Source organism: Strix uralensis, chromosome 2 (assembly GCF_047716275.1).
Source record: "Strix uralensis isolate ZFMK-TIS-50842 chromosome 2, bStrUra1, whole genome shotgun sequence".
NCBI classification, from domain to species: Eukaryota; Metazoa; Chordata; class Aves; order Strigiformes; family Strigidae; genus Strix; species Strix uralensis.
The window spans coordinates 4,982,822-5,001,276 of record NC_133973.1 but is presented as its reverse complement, the minus strand read 5'-3'; the positions used below and the strand labels follow the sequence as shown (position 1 = coordinate 5,001,276).

General features: G+C 38.9%; 1 protein-coding gene across 1 annotated transcript in view; it reads right to left on the bottom strand.

Moving 5' to 3' along the window:
• The window catches only part of SLC22A15 (solute carrier family 22 member 15), a 42,293-nt gene that overhangs the window by 10,802 nt on the left and 13,036 nt on the right, over nt 1-18,455 (bottom strand). Inside the window, exons 2-11 of the mRNA XM_074853234.1 lie at nt 18,026-18,238; nt 14,758-14,890; nt 13,574-13,738; nt 12,455-12,584; nt 10,530-10,745; nt 9,072-9,212; nt 8,213-8,298; nt 6,051-6,171; nt 5,017-5,089; nt 1,526-1,714 (exon numbers count right to left, since the gene is read on the bottom strand). Coding sequence (XP_074709335.1) covers nt 1,526-1,714; nt 5,017-5,089; nt 6,051-6,171; nt 8,213-8,298; nt 9,072-9,212; nt 10,530-10,745; nt 12,455-12,584; nt 13,574-13,738; nt 14,758-14,890; nt 18,026-18,238 — 1,467 coding nt within the window. The remainder of the gene's footprint in view (nt 1-1,525; nt 1,715-5,016; nt 5,090-6,050; nt 6,172-8,212; nt 8,299-9,071; nt 9,213-10,529; nt 10,746-12,454; nt 12,585-13,573; nt 13,739-14,757; nt 14,891-18,025; nt 18,239-18,455) is intronic.

Genomic DNA, 18,455 nt, shown 5'->3' with positions numbered 1-18,455 from the left:
TTGTGCAAATACTGATAGACAGACAATACTTGTCACCCCAAAGGGCAATACTGACCTTACTTGGTTAGAAAGGAAAACAAAAATGTGACTTTCCCCCCTCTAAGTTGTAACACCTACACTGTTTGCTAGAATTGTTTTTTGTTAGTAAGCCATCTGCACAGTTAAGATGTAATAATGATGTAATTACCAAAATAACAGCTGGTGTAAACTTGATGTAAATGTGTATGATGGATTTGCATAGCCAGCAACAGTGTGGTGCCATAACACATTATCCAGTATGGTTAAAAATGTTTATAAAATGTGCATATAAAGTAGCTAAAGTATAAAATTGTTTCAGGGCTGCCTCTTTCAAGCCTTCTTCAAGGATGCTTTTGTCACTAAACTCTGCTGTCCTGTCAAAAATTATTACAGCTAAAATTGGTAAACAAGGCAACATGTTGAAGCCTTTGAAAGGAAGCAACTGTTCTCATTCTAGAAATAAATGTTACTCTGCCCCCTGGTTTCTGTGAAAGAAAGTTTATGACTACCTGTGAATCTCAGACTGCTTGACCAAAAATGAATCAAAACCAATCAAATGAAAGTAAAAGGTTTTTTAAGGATTCTGTCTCATCTCAGCCAAATGGGACAACTAACATTTTTTGTTATGAGTTGCCCTTCAAGTCTTCTGACCACTTATTTAATTTTTATTAGTCCACTGATACTTAAAATTCTGGGATCAGGATTTAAACATTAAAACCTTACTCAAATTCTAACACCCGCTTCCAGCTCTCTAGTTACTTCTCCCTAATACCACTCCGTTCACAGAGGAGCAGCCACGTAAAAAAACCTCCACAGGACTGGAACATGTGACACACCTCAGGAGATGTCCAGAAGTTTGACAAAATGAAGTATGAAGTGATATGAAAAAACAATATTCAAGGAAACCTCACTGAAAACCATCCTGCTGCCACATTTATTTATGCTTATGCCTGGGAGTTTTGTAGTTCCAACGTTTTCAGCAAATCTCATTTCCTTCCCAGAATCAACAGTGGGGTAGATCTCAGAGGTTAGTCTAGCTTTAATCCATTTAAAGGCTCTTTAAGATAGACCTAACAACTGACATTGCAGAACAGCCAGTGCAGGTCAGGGCAGAAGTACAGCGTGCAAAGAGCCCATCACAAACAGGCTTGTTTTCTTTAGCATCTAAGGCTTCTCAAACTTCAATGGCCAGCTTTGCATGAAGCATGCTGCAGCAATCCGTCTTAAGAGATTAAAGAGGCACAGACACCACCGAGTCCTTTATCCCAAAGGAAAAGATTGTAAGCTTTTGGCCTTGAAGGGATGAATTAACCCAGCTATGTTTCAGCTTGCATTTCCAGACAACATTTCAGATGTGATGGTAAGGCTACTAAACTATCTTCTGTACCTCCTTGGGGCCTATTCTCCACAGGCCAAGAATCACTATCCCCATCTATTTAGAGTGGCATATTCGAGCTGACAGCTGAAAAACACAACAGAAAAGTACTAAGAAAAAAAATGAATATACCTGTGAGCCATCCAGGGCTTGCAATGACATGGCTTCATCACCCAGCCTCCAGTACGAGCATACCTGCAGATCTGAAATAGTTTCTAGCAAAGGGCTGTTTAAGGTCTCTGGCAACAATAAACTTAAGAGTCCAGACAAAAGACCAGTCGCTCCAAACACAATGTAAGGCAGAGACCACTGTACAGATTTCTGGAAAAAAGGAGAAAGAGTGTTAGGTTGAGATCAGTTCTCTCTAGTTCATACTGCATATTAAAGTACTTAACGCTTGCCAGATGGAATGGTTGTAAAGGTTATGTTCATATTTAGCATAGAAGTTATCAGTCCTACTTTTTTTTTTTAAACCAATATTGTCAATTGTATCTTATCAATACTATTAGATCCACACAGATTTTGGGATGGACTTTAAAAAGAAATGCCTGTTGAATTTATATTCAGTTCTTGTCCGTAACATATGTACTTTTTAACACACGCAACATCTCTTTGTAGCAGGGAAGGTATATTACAGAATCACAGACAGATTGGTTCGAAAAGATCTCTTGAGGTCATCCAGGCCAAACACCTACTCTAAGCATGACTACAGCCAATAGTAAGCCAGGTCAGTCATAGCTTTGTGTAACCAAGTACTGAAAAAACTCCAAGGATGGTGATTCCCCCTCTGAGTAGACTGTTCCAGGGCTGCATTAAGCCTCTCAAAAGGAGTATTTTCTAAATTTCCTATCTAACCCCCAAGCCAAAATCTGTGGCCACTGACCCCTGTTGAACTGTTCCACACTGCTGGGAAGGTCAAAGGTACAATATTCTCTCAAGCTTTCATCTGAAGCCATGTGGTCTAGGCCCCTGACCATCTTGGTTACCCTCCACTGGACCCTCCCAGACTTTTCAACGTCCCCCTAGAACTGGTAGGGAACACATACTGAATTGGGTCTGATGTAGCTCAGTGTGAAGTTTGCCTGTTTGTGAGGAGAGGACACTACTACCTCCCTTTTAATTTGTCATCCACTGTTGTACCCAGGTCTCTTCCAGCAAGGCTGCTATTCAGCCAGTTGGTTCCCAGCCTCTACTGACCATCTAATTAGTCCACACCAGAAACCGAATTTTATTCTTGTTAGCCTTCATGGGATTTCTGTTGGCTCAAAAGGTCCCACTGGGGTCAAGATCTACCATTTGGTGTGTCAATCATTCCTTATTTTGCACCCTCTAAAAATATGAGGAGGATGTATTCTGTCTTATCTTCTACTTATCACCACCCACCAAATACCGAGCCTGTCGCTATCCCTTTGAGGCTGGTGGTCTATGCAACATATCAATCTAATATTCCTTTCATCCAGGACACACTTCCTCAGCTTCCAAACAAGAATATTGTGGGACAGTGTCAAAAGCCTTACAAAAGCCCTTCCCGCTCTCCTCCCTTTCCTCATCCGTATTACCTTCTGTGATGAAATGGCTGACTACCAAATCAAACTGGCTGAGAATGAATTGTCCTTAATAAATTCATGTTCACTGATCTTAATTACCTTCTTGGCCTTCACATGCTCAGAAACAGACTCTGAGAGAGGTCATGTCCCATGATCCTCCCAGAGACCGAGGCTGAGCAGCTGAATCCACCTTCTGATCTTAGAGACTCATGTAGCATTAGCTTTTTTCCCCCACAGTTATCAGTAACCTTTCTCTACAACAACAGTTTATCACAGATGACAGACACTTGCCTCACTATCACAGCCAGCTCTTTTACCACCTCTTAGGGAATCCTATCCCACGGAATGGAAAGCTTTCTGCTTTCAGTGTTCTTGAACCTACTGCTCCTCCACTGTTTGCTGGCCCTCTGCTTCCTCAACTGTGCTGATATGGGTCCTGGGGTCAGGCTTTGCCTATGAATACTAAAGCAAAAGTGTTAAGTATTTCAGCTTAATCCATCTCATCCACCAATAGCATGTCCATCCCATTCAACAAGGGGCTAAACATTTTCTCTAAACTTCCTTTAGCTGATGGAATCCCTATTTATGTTCCTTGCTAGTTTTAGTTTCAATTAAGCTTTGGTCTTCCTGTCATCATACCTGACAGCCTAAATAATGTTTATACTCCTCCTTTGGTACCCGTCCCTGTTTTCACATGGCTTGTTACAAAACTACACCGGGGAAAGGTGTGTGCAAAAGTATGAGTCATCTACAATATAGCTCCAAAATGTGTACATTCACTTTCAGATGTCTGATAAAGCAGGCTCAGCTAAAAAAAGGCAAGAGTTTCACTGTTTGTTTCAAAAAATCACTTCGTATAGTAAAGAGCAGTTCCAAATTGAGAAAACAGGCTGTGATCAAATACAAGAGCAATATTTCATCTCTCATCTCAGCAACTAACTTTTCACATTTCCATCCTTTTTATAAGATCGCCAGACAAGATACTGAAAATGCATTAAAACAGTTGAAATTCCAAACCACAAAAATTCTTAATTCTTTCTTCAAATCAATGTTCGTTTGTTATGTAAAACAGAGCTATCTTCACTTCCATGGTACCCCTTAAAATGTGATGATACAAGCTTTAGGTCTCCTGCAGTGCCAAATCTCTGCTAGATACAACATAACGGATGCCCCAACCGCTACATAAAAGCTGTCTCTTAAATTTGCCTGGGAGACCTGCACCAGTCTTGGCTTTGCCTGTTGTACCCTAGAGGTGCTCACACTCTCACCTCCCCAGTGTTTCATTCTGCAGATTACAAGGCTCACTGTGCTCATCTGCCCTTTTGCTAGCCCTCTGCCTGACATAAGATGGCAAATAGCAGAGGAAAGTTATTCCAGATGAAATCTGTCGCATTAAAGGAATTGTCACTTGACCTCAGCACGCACTTTGTGCGAGAAACTGGCACACTCTTTTACCTGCATAGGCATAAGACTATAGAGCAAAATAACAGTATCATCCCCATGTTTCATTCTTCAGAATTTTTCTTTGCCTCGACAGACTGCTGTGAAGTTTCTGTCCAAAAACCTCGCTGGTATATTAGGTCTACACCTCATCTTCCTTAATTGAAAGATAAAGCACTTTGCTGATAATTATAATCCATGGATATTCAGTGAAGTGCACTGACAGTAAAACCAATTTACTCTCAGAAATATGAGTTATTGAGCCCATATGCTTTATCTTGATGCAGTAGACCTTTTGACTACATGGGGTTTTTGCTATAGCTCGCTTAAGGTTTTAAAATTGAGTACTGCCATCTTGGTATTTTGAAATCACTGTATCGCTGAAGTCCACTAGCTAAGTCCCAAAATTCTTTACAGGGCTAAAACACTTTCTGAACTAAGTAATGTTGAGTTTTTGTCTACTCACACAGATTATATCGCAATGCCTTCGACCTACCACAATACTGTTAAGCCACACTATTTACATATCTTAGTTTATACACATAACTTATCCAAAATATTCCGACCTCTTTAAGCCTCTGATACATCAGAGCCACAAAATTAAAATATACATAACAGTGGGAAATTCAGACAAACCAGTGAAGGGACGAAAGGAGCAATGATTCCACCAACACGGGAAAACATGGAGCAGGCACCCATTCCAACGTTCCTAAGAAAACAAAAATCATTAATCAGTGACATGTGCACAGGAGAAATTGTGACTTTTCAAAAATGCCACTGAGAGGAAAAAAATAAATCTCAGTCGTGACCCTGACCACATGAACTGGCAAAGAAAAGTCAAACATAACTGAAAGCTTCCCAAGACAGGAATTAAAACATATGTTTTGTGCTTAAAGAGAAGCAAAAATCCTCTGCACATTCAGAATTCTAACATACATACACATATATAGAGAAAAAAAAACCGTGCTATTTCAGTTAAAGCATCTTGTCTCTGCCTGAAACTTTGGCTAAGTTCCTTTATCCAAATGCAATTTATCAGCAGGTTTGCTCATTAAAATCCAACAGTATAGTTTCACTGGTGGCTGATGATCGACAATAATACGTGGTTAAAATATCTATTAAAAATTGCACCCATATGATAGTTGCTTTTGTCTGCTCTGTCAGCACCAGCACGGGGTACTTCTGCCTCTAGTGAGTGAACACTTACTGTTGCTTACATATGGCCTACAAAGCATCAAGTTACTTCTACAAAGCTTATTAGCCAGCCATCTTCAGTGTTGCTGGTTAAGCAAGCATGAATGTTTAATAGAGTTGTCTGGTTTATAAAGCACAGAAAAAGTTACAAATATCACTCATTAAATAAATATCAGCAATACTATTGTTATCCTCATCAGCGAAGAGAGGACTGTGAGCATACCAAGCAGCCAAAGGACTATTTTACTGTTATATAAAGAATATGGTTAGTCTGAAGAGAACACTGCAAATTTGAGGGAAGAGGAAGTGAGAAGAGGATAAGGGAAGAAATTTAGCATACAAAACTACAGATAATCATTTTATGTAACTAAAAATCTCTAATGAAAAGGTATACTTAATAGAAAAAAAGTAGAGAAGTAGAAGGTGATCAGGTAAGAGAACCAGAAAACAAAGACCTTAAAATTAACTTGTGTTACCTGATCACTGTGGGATAGAGTTCTGACGTGTAGATGTAGACAATGTTAAATGCAGCACTGATTGTCAGTTTCCCCAGCAAAGACAGAGAGCGACTATTCACCACTGCAAACACTCCAGTATCTGACAGAGAAAACGTGACCCTTGTAAGGCACTTAAATACATCTCCGTCATAATTTCAATCACGCAACAGTATGGAGTGAAAAGGAATCTACTGAAGAACTTGCTATGACAGCCAAGCATTCTTCTATTAAAGGACAGGATTTGTCAGAGGTGATCTGTACCTTCAGAACTCTAAAAACTCAGGAGAATCCAAGAAGCCTTCTTTTAGGTGGCAATAGCAGGAACCATCCAACATAATTTATATTCTGTGTCTACAGATTTATTACCTTTACCTGTGCAATCAAATTTGTACAAAGAGGAAAACTCTCTACTGTGAAAAAATAACTGAAAAAAATTGATTTTAAATTCACATCAGACTTGCTACTAGGCCAAAATTGTGTCCATTCTATTAAATATAATCCAATAGAAAAACTGTGTTCCAGAGACCACGGAATGGAACTATTGCTCAGTACCAGCAAAAAGAGGAACTGAGTTTTCCTTTCCTTGTCCTCAGTGTTACAATAATCATCATCTTCAAAGCACTAAAATCCCGCATTAAGGCTCTACTAAAACATCAAATTTTAGAAGTGTAAGATAAAAATCCTATAAACATAGTAAACGCTGAAACTAAAACTCAACATTTTCTGAGTCTACCACTAACACAATACTAAACTAGTTCTCTCGATAAGTTGAAGAAAAGAATATTGGACACGTTTTTCAAAAGCGAGCAAGTTTTTTTAGTAACAAGAGCCCTATTCAGTGTCATTTCCATAGCGTAACACGTTTCTAACATTATTACTCTGGAAGAAAAACCAAAGACAGAAAAACACTGTAAAGAACATACCAAATATCCCATCCAGCTCAGTTTTGTCAGAACAACCAGTGCTTATTCACTTATACTGGGCATCAGAACACGCATTAAACACCTCCCAAGGAAGGAAGGCTACAGCGTAAGCCGTTACTGCTTTGAACAAATCATGCTCAGTAGAGACAGGTGCTTGCTTCTGGCCAGTTAACCATTTCACTTCCTAAGGCACCTTACTCCTGGCTGACTTTGGCAGCTCAGCACGCAGCTGATTTCCTGCAGTCTTGCAGTTCTGTCCTCTGAAAATCTTTCTTTTCACATGTTATACTTGGATGATATGCAAAAACTGCTTGATGAATGCTACCAGCCTAACCAGAGTGTCTAGGCTCAAGCATCTGGAATACTTCTGGAAACTTGAGTTGCACCCCTTTAAAAAAGTTTTACCTATTAGATTCATCTAGAGCAACTTATGCACTCTCTCATCATAAATGTTTAATCTTTTTGAATCATGCTTCGAATGTTCGAAGCATTTTCTCTCCTCATGACAGGTGTTATACATGCACAGATCTTACAAGCCAAGATGAATTTATATATCTCGTTTTAAAATGAAAAATTGCTCACTGTGCAATTTTGCTTCCATTATTTTGAAAACCATTCGAAAATGAAGGAACATTAGTGTGTCTTTACAAAAAAGACACTTCATTTCACATTTCTTAAACACCCCTTGCTTCAGAAGATTTTCAGAATGCTCCCTGAACTGTAAGTTATGTGCCACATTACTAATACTACAATCACACCAGTCTTGAACATTACAGAGCAGTGAGGAAAAGATAGAAACTTGCCCCAAAATTCAATTCTTAGGATCTTTTGACATTGGTCTTTCACTTGGAGAGATACATACAAGTTGCCTGGGTACTACTTACACTGACATATCATTTAGCTAATGGAGATAATCACAAAGAATGACGTTTCATGGGGTAAGTCACAAACACTGGAAAGAAGTGATTGGCGTGATCAGAAGTAAAAGGCAGAATCCAAAGACAAAAGTTCAATTCCAAACCTTTCTAACAAGCTTTCCTTAAGGTCTTGGGAAGGTTGCTGCTTATACTTTTTGTGACTTAGCTTCTCTGGCTTCAAAAATTGACACTCACATGTAATATGAGCCTAATCTACTGGCAACCATCACATTCTTATGCTGTAGGATGCTGTGTTTACCAATTCTTATCACATACTTCAGAAATAAGAGGAAATATTTACCTTTCTTTTTAGGAAGAAACATGACAATAAGACAAGCCAATCCTCCCAGGAACAGAAACGCACTCAGTGTTCGCTTCCGACCAAACCTGATGTGCAAGGATAACAAAGCTTTATTCTGCATTAGATCTGTAGCTTCCAGAGCAATGAGTCCTCTAAATTCACGTTGTCTCTATTTGCAGTTGGAAATTCTGAACGCCATCTCCCACAAACACTTCCTCTCACGCTGCTTTTAAACAAGCTTCTACTGCACTCTTAAAACGAGCACCAAGAAGTCTTTATGCAGCAGCTGACAATTTCTAGGATTTTGATTTGCTTCCCACTGTGTGTGCACATTTGTAAAGCTCCTCAGGAGACATGTAGAGAAGAGATTGGGAGGTGAATTCTACAAAAAGTGAAAGACATTGTCCAGAGTATCACGGCTCAGGAAAAGGCTAAATATCTGAATCAACAGCTCTGCTCACATGCTAGTGCACACAGCAGCTATTACACAAAACCACGCGACAGCTTCAGTTGAGTTTAGTTGCAACAGCTTTGAGGTAACAGCGAGAATGGGGATTAGGAGACAGAGGTGGGAAGAACGCCATCTCGTGTTAGCATGGAGTCAGCACAGCGAGGTTCGACTGATCTAAGAGATCAGCCTCATCTCCGAGCCAAATTTAGATGGCTCATCAGTGAGTGAGCTACTGAGAACAAGCTAAACTGTTATTTGAAATAAAGATGTATCACTGGCACTTTCAAACTGAAGCAGGAAGCCCCACACAACGGATATAAGCTAGGAGAATGCAATATACAGGAAACCTATCTGAGAAAAATTGTAACAACACAAAACCCTGAATGGGTTAATAAATTTCATACTTACCATTTTTGGTTAATCAAGTAAATACAGATTGGGTACGCTGGGATTTCTATCAACCCTGAAAGGGCTAAATTGGCATAAATACTTCCACCTAAGTCACCCACATTAAGGGTAAGACCGTAGTAAACCAAGCTGCACACAAACCTGCAAAAGACAGAAAAAGAACAAAAATCAGAGTTGCTGCTTTGCCTGCAAAATGAAAGCACTGGTCTGACACAATACACTGCAAACTATATTTAGCATTTCAGAAGATGAGTCTAATGTTTCTCTACAAATGTACGATGCTGTCTAGGTAAAGAAACTATTTTTGTCTCTGCACAGACCCAAATCCTCAGTTAAACTTAAGACTACACATAAGAATGTGCATAAACCAGAATAAAGTTAAAATATGATCATGATTGTGTTCGACTTGAGAAATTATGTCGTTGCCCTTTTTGTTTTTATGAGGTTTCACTTGCATCCATACTTTTCCAATTGTGTGTAAACACCTTCTCGAACAGTTCAGATGATACTTCACCTTCTTTTAATTTCTACATCCTGGTGCAGTTTTATCCATTTTCCAACTCTGATTTTTTTATTTTTCTTTTGTAACCCTGACTGGCTGTCATCTTTACAGAGAGGAAAGGAACATGTCACTAATTCATTCTGCAGGAAATCAGCAATTCTCATTGAAGGAACAGAAAAATCAACTATTCTGTAGCAAGCTTTTGGAAAAGCAACAGGAAAACAGCTCTGTGTTATCTGCTGACAAAAATAATGCCTTTTTTTTTTTTCTTAACCAATACATCTTCCCCAAATATATGCATTATAAAAACAACTGTGTGAACAGTAATGCCAGAAGACTCACATACCACATCACACATAAGGTTTATTTCAAAGCAGCAGCAAAAGAGCTCAGGGTTAGCAGAGCTCTCTGAAAAAAAACAGGCACTTTTGGAGTTAAACGTCTACTTATGACTAGAGGCAGCATCATGGGTTCCTGCTCCTTCCTACAGCAACTGCTAGCACTGGCAGCACTTTCTCTTAAGAAAATAAACACATTCAACAAACAAGGTAGGCCACCCACCTGCTAAGGGGCTCCTTACACACAAAACAAAGACTAATCCTTGTGACTGAAAGTACTGACAGAGCACTAGGCCGAAGAGGAGGACAGCATGACTAATCTCACCAGCCTTTCAGGGTCAGAAAGGGAGAGGTAGTTCTCAACTATTTTGAGACTCAAGAAGCATGACAGAAACACAAAGATAAAACACCTCAGAACTAGACCGTAGAAATGGCTTCATGTTAGAAATGCACTAAGGAAATACTATAATACAAGGATCCTTTTTAGGTACAGTGTCCCTAATAATACAGGCTAAGACTAAGTACAATCTGCAGGTTGAGCCAATTCTCAGCAACATGCTCTCTCAAAGACTTAGAGACAACAGGAGCACAGCAGGGCCTACAAAATACTTCAAGTACCAGGTAAACATCATGATCAAGGTGCGTCCCAAGAGAATCTTGTATCGGAACAGATCCAAGAAGCTGCCAGCCTCTCTGGAGCTCCTCTCTGCTGGGAGTTTTAATGAAAAAGTGCACTTCTGCTTGCGGTTCCTCTTCGCAATGAGGTAGAGGGCATCTTCTGCTTCATTCAGCCGGCCTTGTGAGTAAAGCCAGCGGGGGGACTCTGGAATGAATCTGAAACACACACACACATACACAGACAGCTTTAGGGTTTTTCTCTTCTATGAGACTGGACTTGTCTACAGAAATAAGGCTGAAATACATTTTCGTATAAAAAAAGAATTTTTCAAACAACCCTTCAGGTATAAAATTCACTTACTGAAACAGAGACAAAGCATGATGAAAGGAAAGGGAACGTAAGTCATATGTAATTTAGATACCAAGAAATTACATTGAATATGTACACACACCATAATACAAGTTACAGTATCATTAGGACCCTGTCTTCAGAGAATTCAGAGGCGCCACATTACTACAAGTAACACAGGATGTTTTTGTAACACCAACTAGTTGTCTTCCATTTTCCAACTTTTTCCCAAATTCTTTCCTGTAGACAAGAAAGCAGAGGCTGTGCAAAGATTGTGCTCTTGCTCCCTATGTGCACTGTTCACTTGATAGGTCTATAACTCCAACACAGCCTACAAAACAAATCTATTATTTTCAGATTCCCAGAGCTAATTTAAACTTCAGTCTTTTGCCAGAAGGTTAAGATTTTTGCCTCTGACCTGGGATAACATTTTTCCTTTAAATTTAAAGGAAAGTGATTCTGTGCTTTTATAAAAGAAAAGAGCTTAGAAAGGAACATGTTTTCTTCCCCATGATAAAAAAAAATAAATATCTGGTAGTATTTTCTGCACAGAGTAATTTTTAAGCAATGTGACAGGGAGACAATGTGAAATCTGGAATAAAAAAAAATCCTTTCTTACAGTAAGATAGGCCTCTGAACACAGCTCTGAAGTCCCAAGAGTAAAGCACTTCAAAAAATTGTACATATCACTCTGAAAGTTAAAAATTTTTTTCCAAAGGCCCCAAACACCACTAAGTTTTGAAACTTCAAGTGCCATCTCTGCCCTTCACCTCATGAACAGCCTCTAAGACCTTTCCCTGAGTTCTGATGCTTCCTTTGAAAGGGTGTGTTGATTCTTCAGCAGAGAGCTTTATTCAAAGAGTTAGTTACTGAAGTTAAATAGTTGTTGGAAGGAAAAAAGCCTTAATTTAAACAGCAGCTAAAGTTATTTTCTTCTTTCAGTTACTGAGGTTTTGCTATCAGGAAGTATATAAGAAAAGAAGTGCATACTGCATCATACAGCTTTCAGTGCTGAAGTCCACAGACATAAAACCCCTACTATCTTAACAAAGAAGCCATCCTCCTATCCACATATGAAAAATAAAAGGAAGGTGCCCATTTTTTCCTTTTGCATGTCACCTTTAAGACTATATGTGCAAGCAATGTTGATGGTGTTCCTTCTGTGTAATTATAAGAGAAACATCACGTTATCACACAACTGCAAAAACATTTTTGTGTCTTTTAACATGTATATACAGTGTCTTGTAGCATACCAGACAACAGTTTAGATCATCTACATGTACCAGTTAAAGAATAGGATGTGCTTCTACACCACTCTAGAGACTTTCCCATCTAGAGTAATAATCCAGACACAATACAACGTACACTTACATTTTCAAATACTGCAGCACCGCTATTTAAAGAAAGCACAGAACTTGGGGTGGTAGAGGTTGAAATACCTTAGTTACACCATTTCATGCCATCCTATAAAGGCACCTTGACTTAGTAGTTTGGTTTGTTCTTTTATTTGTTTGTTTGTTCTTTTTCTTATTTTTGACATTTTTCTTGATGAAACTTGGTTTGAAAAATAACTTACACAGAGAGAAGAAAGACGACTGTTCCTTCCAGGTTAACCACAACAGCCAGAGTCCTCCAGGACCGAATGAAGTACCCTAATAAAGCATACTGGGCAATTCCCACAGCAAAGAACAAGCCACCAATAGATCCTAACATACAATTAAAAACAAAAAACATTATCACTCCCTTAAGGAACATTATGAACTCTCAACACATGGGATCAGAAAGAAACTAACACTTCATTAAGAAAAATTCACTCAGCAATACAGGCAATATCACAGCTATTTGACCAAATATTTCGTCCTTCACCCATACAGGGCAGAAGTATGACATCTAACTGCAAAGATCAATACAAGTCCCAAAAGCACTCTTTATATCCTCCTCACCCAAAGCCCCATAAACAAGTAAGTCTTGTAATTCCAAATATAAGTATGTTTTAGATTTCTCTGTGTAAAAAGAAATACTACAAACCATTAGAAAAGCAGTATTTTTAGAAATACATAGTATTCATTTGTAGCTCTCATCATCTGTAAGATATCCTGTTTTGAAACAGTCTCAGCATGTTTGTCACTTGTCACAGACTAAGCCAGGCCCCAGAGCTGTGATGGTACAATTTATACTCATATCTGAAGGACAGCTTCAGCACTAGCAACTAAGACAGTTAAAGGTGTCTGTATCTTTTGTTTTAAATTCTAAGGTTGATTAGCACATGGGACTTTTTTTTTTTAAACACATAAACAACAGTTGTCTCATCATCCCATTATATAAAACCACTTTTGGATTCTTTTTGAGAAGTGCCAGGAATTAAAGAATTGTATCTAGCATACAAACACTAAGCTGTTTAGCAGAGCCCAAAATTCTGATGCATAGAGCTCAGCCGTCACAAACCTTGGAAGAGTATTCAATTGTGTAACGTTCGCAGGGGATGTTTCAACTGGACCTTTGTCAAGTTGAGCAATTCAGAAATCTGAATGGGCCCAAGTCACCTACTGTGCTTGTCTGAGGTTCATATAAAACAAAGCAGGGCTCAAAGACTGTGGTCACATGGTTCAATTCACAACTGCTATGGTGTTAGCTTTGGTGTGTGAGACTGAAATCTATAAATTCTGATAATAAGATAGTGGCACTCAAACTTTACCTGCTAATGCCCAATAGGCAGTACCCACACACTCATTCAGTAGAACAAAGGCCACCAGTGACATCCCACCATTCATCATCCCTACCAAGAAGCGAGAGATGGCAAAGAATTCATATGAGGGTGAGAATCCATTTGCAATGGCAAACAAGATGTCAAGAGCAAAACCTGGAAAACAAGGCAAAAGGTTTCATTTCAGAAGAGTACCTAAAGAAAAACAGAAGCATTTATCAGTATCCTTACTTGATGTTCAGTGATATCTGTCCTAAGTAATCACAGTCAACAACTACAACACAGGTTTGGGCAGAAATTTAAGTACCTGAAGTCAATATCATAAAAGGAGGGACACAAAAGTATGGTTTCTGATCTGTAACTTGCAGTACTAAACCTTCAAATTCAGTTCACAGCAGAAAATTTGTTCATATACTCGGAACTACTGTCTGGCTTCAGTTAAGATGGCTTGATATTTATCTCCATACAGAAGCCGCAGATTAAATATGATCAAGTATCTCCCCCTACTCTTAGAAAGTAGCCTGTACAAACTAGAGAAGAGAAACATTACCGAGGGACAGTACATGGGGAGTTTGCACTGCATAGCAGGCCCACCTTTATCTGCTTTGAATGAGGTTGTTCCTTTGAAAAAAATAATCCATTTTTTTATTCTACATGCTCATCCATTGACACACAACTTTATAAATACATTCATAAACCATGAAGTTCCAACTGTTGTTTGATCTGGGGACAGTAAAAAAAGCTTATGAGCTTCAAAACATGAGGAGGATCACAAATACATAAAAATTAAATCATGCAGATAGAAGATAAAAAGGTGCAACAAATTCCTATCAGGTTACACATGTAAGAACATTGCTAACAAGTTACTAAAAATATTAACTGCAACCTGTGGAGATCCTATGAGCATGACATGCATGAGTGCAAGCCCTTACAGTATGATTCCTAAATCCAGAACACCTCCCAGTGTGATTGGTGATTGAATAGTTAAATACTAATTTCTCATCCCTACTTATATTCCTGAAGTATACCGGAAGTACAAAACAACAAAAAAATCAAGATCACAGCACATGATTCACTGCTGCGTATCAAGCTCTCAGCAGAAACTGGGCTCTTGCACTGATCTTCAGAGACACAACGCATCCACTTCATTCATTTTGTTAGGTGGCAGTAGTTACCTGTGAGATAGACTTTCTTCCTTCCGAAGCGGTCCGAGAGCTGGCCAAAGGAGATTGCTCCAACAAACACACCACTGAAGTAGAAAGAACTGGCAGCACTGACTTTGTACGATGTGTTGCCAATTAAAAACCACTGGATGGAGGTAGAAAAAAAAAAAAAGGTGAATTACCCAGAATCCAAGCAGTTCAGCAGTTCACCAACAGCTAACAGTTGGAGGGGGATGATACAGATTTTAAGGAAGATCAAACTTTGCCTAAATCTCCAAAGCATCACATTCAGTCAGTCATCAGACAGTCACCAAAACACAACTGCTGCCTCCCAGACTCAGCAGGTGGTACTAACCAATTGCACAGTTCCCCCAAAATGCAGTCTTTGATTCTGAAATCAAGGACAGATCCCTCAGAATACTGTATTTTTTGCAGCCTTCTCCCACTCTCCTTTTTATTCTCTTTTCTCACACAAATCTATTAGCTTAAACAGACTGAGTCCTACCTCCTGACATATGTCACTGCGGTGTGTAGGCACACTATGCAAAAATAAAAACTGTAGTTTATGTCCAAAGATAATCCTGCATATGCTCCTTCTCATGAACTGTCTTGTCACTGAGAAACACTTTGGTAGCATTAGACAGGTTTTCTGGTATTGCAAATACTCATCTTTTTTACAGTGTACTTTGTGTCATTTCCCGTTCTTCTCAATTCCAAATACAAACCTGATGTTTGTACACTGGATTCTTACAGACTTAATGTCTCAGGTTGAACCTGACAGGAAATTCTTTCCCCCACAAAACCGTGGAATGAAAATATGCTGCACTTTCAGTGTTCAAAAGTTATTTCCTTTTGTATTCTAAAACCTTCACATCTTATGTTCTTTTCTTTTTCTACTCCTCTTGCATCTTGAGATAATGTTTCCTTTTAGTGACACCCAACTTTTCTTCCTGTGCTGGTAAGCTGGTGATTATGTCATTATCCCTGCAATAACACTCTAATCTTCTCCTCATAATCTTCTCTTCCTCTACCAAAATCCCATTAGATATCCTTTCTAGCAAAGCTTATATTATTTCAAAGCTGAGTTATAAACTACCTCACCATGAGAACAGAGCCATGCAATTAAACCTCACCACGATTAGGGAACTAACAAAACAAAATCATTCAGAAGCTCCAAGAAAATAACTTGCTTACTCTCTGTATATGCTTCATTTTGAATTGCCACTTTAATGGTGAGGTGTTTACTGATACGGTAGGTAATGTGCCCATAAAGCATCAAGACTGACAAAATTCAATTCTAAAACTAACCATGTGACCACAAATCAGCTTTTGAAGCTTCTCTAGATTTTAAAAACAATTCCCAGAAAAATACAGTTGTATAATAATAGCATATGAGATTAATTTTACCTTGAAATAACATGGTCAGTTTGTTTTGTAAGAGCTACAAGAATAATGCCCTAACTTTTGGTATAAAGATTTAAAAAAGCTGCCAACACTGAAACTCAGTGACATCAGATGCTTTCTGAGTCATTCAGGGATTAAGGAATAATTTAGTTGTGAAGCAAAATTTGTTCTGCAAATTAATCTCAACAGCTAAGAAGCCCTTTAAAGGGCTGAGGGCTTTGCTCCTCTACCTAAGGCACGTTACATATCATGCTTGATATTCATAAATGAAGCTTTTTACATCAGAATATTTTTCAGTGTAGATCTGCAATGGTCATGTTATTACAAAGTGACGCCACAATATAAGCGTTAAAAACATCCTCCTCAAATGTAGAAAAAGCTTCTTTACAAATCAGTAATGAAATTAGATAGTGATGAGCTATCCCCCAAATAAGTGTGATCTTCACTAAAATCTTTGTATTTAGCACATAACTCAACTTCCAAATATACCACACATTCAACTAACAAAATCTGAAAAAAACCTGTATATCAACAGTGGGAAACAGGAAAGGTAACAAGATTTTATACACATGGGCCTTTACTGAGAAGTATGTTAAAGAACTACAAAGCAGAATCTATACAAGTTGCCTTGGGATTTTTTTTTAGTTTTGTATTTTTCAAGTAAACTTCATTCTTTACCTGCATTTCTTATTTATGTCACTAAAATGCATAAGAATCTTTATACAATTTATGCCCTAAACCACTGCTAGGCTCCACAAACATGTCTGACTTGTCAAGTTTAAGAGAGTAAAAGATTCTTGGATAAATTAAAAAGCAAAAAAGAAAAAGCCCAGAGAACGTTTGAAAACCTGACTGAGCTTTAAATAATGCTTAAAAAAAATCCACAGTCCATTAGGATTTTAATTTTAATAGTGGCATAAGTACTCATATCCTCTTTATTACCATAATAAGAAGCAATGCCTGTTGTGCACAACCACTTGGTACTATTCCAAAGCTGGCAGTTTTTATTAATATGCTCACAACCAATAAAGTTAAGTGCTTTACAGGACTAATTCAGATAGCATTAATGCCTCTGGACAATAGCCATGAATTATCAAGTGGTACTACACTCGACTTGACTGTACAGCTCTAAATTCAGGTCTTGTAACAGATGCACTCAGATAGGGCTTTTGCACAGGACAATTCGACATTAACAGATCCTGAAGGCCCCAGGAAGGGCAGGTGTTTCACACATTAGAGCAGAGTCTGGAATCGTTTCTGTAGGGACTGTGGCTAGGCCATGAAAGATGACGCTTACAAAACAGAGGCCACACCAATAAAGCTAAAACTTAGTTTGGGATAGGAATGGGGGGAGGTGCTTTGTCCACCTGATTCCCCACTGCCCATGTCTTCCTTCACATCTGGAGCTGCAAAAACTGCAGAAGCCACTTCCCTCCTCTATAGTTCCTCCACTGCTTGCTAACTGTGGGACAGATGCACTACATGCATTTGACCTTGGCAAGGGAATCACAAGAGGTGGCCAGAAAGAGCTCAGGGTCCATAAAGGACTTTGAGCATGTTAATACAATGAATGACATGATTCCAGCTCAATTGCAGAACCAGGCTACAGGATCCAATACGTCACTTCCACATGGAAAAGGTAGGAAGTTTTGGGGCAGAACTTTGGTCAAGAGCTGCGTAACAAAATAAAGCTAGTTTTTGTTGCCAGTAAAGATAGGAGTAGATTACCTGTTCTCTATCTGGAGGTAGCACCTGTTTCATTTGCCAAAACATGCATTAGTACTGAAGAAAGCAGCAGTGCAACCAGCCCCCCACCAACTGACCCAGTAAGATTTAATACTCACACGTGAGGCAGCAAAACCCATTTCAGACTTACCTCAGAGACTATTGATGTGAAGCTGCTGCTGAAGTGCACATGCTTATGCACCTCGCTGCCATTGGCGGTCAGAAGCCATTCCCCAAAAGCTCTCTGCTCACTCGCTGACTGGTTGCTATGGCTCTGATTAGCCGAGAGCTCTTGGAGATCCCAGTGGTAGGGAGGAGTTGCGCCCACCAAAGCGATGAGGATGGCTTCAGTGGCCACGTAGAGCTGGCATGAAAGACAAAACACATCAAAGATGCTAAACGTACATCCAAGCAATACTTCCTCTGCAGCTGGATCAAATCGGTGTTAAAAAATATTATTTTGTATTTGCCTTCTAACACTACAAGATGCCATGCATAGCCCCCATCTACCAAATACCACATGCTAAAGAACTACAACTTCAACATGATGGTTCTTGCACTTTTTATCTGTTGATTATTTA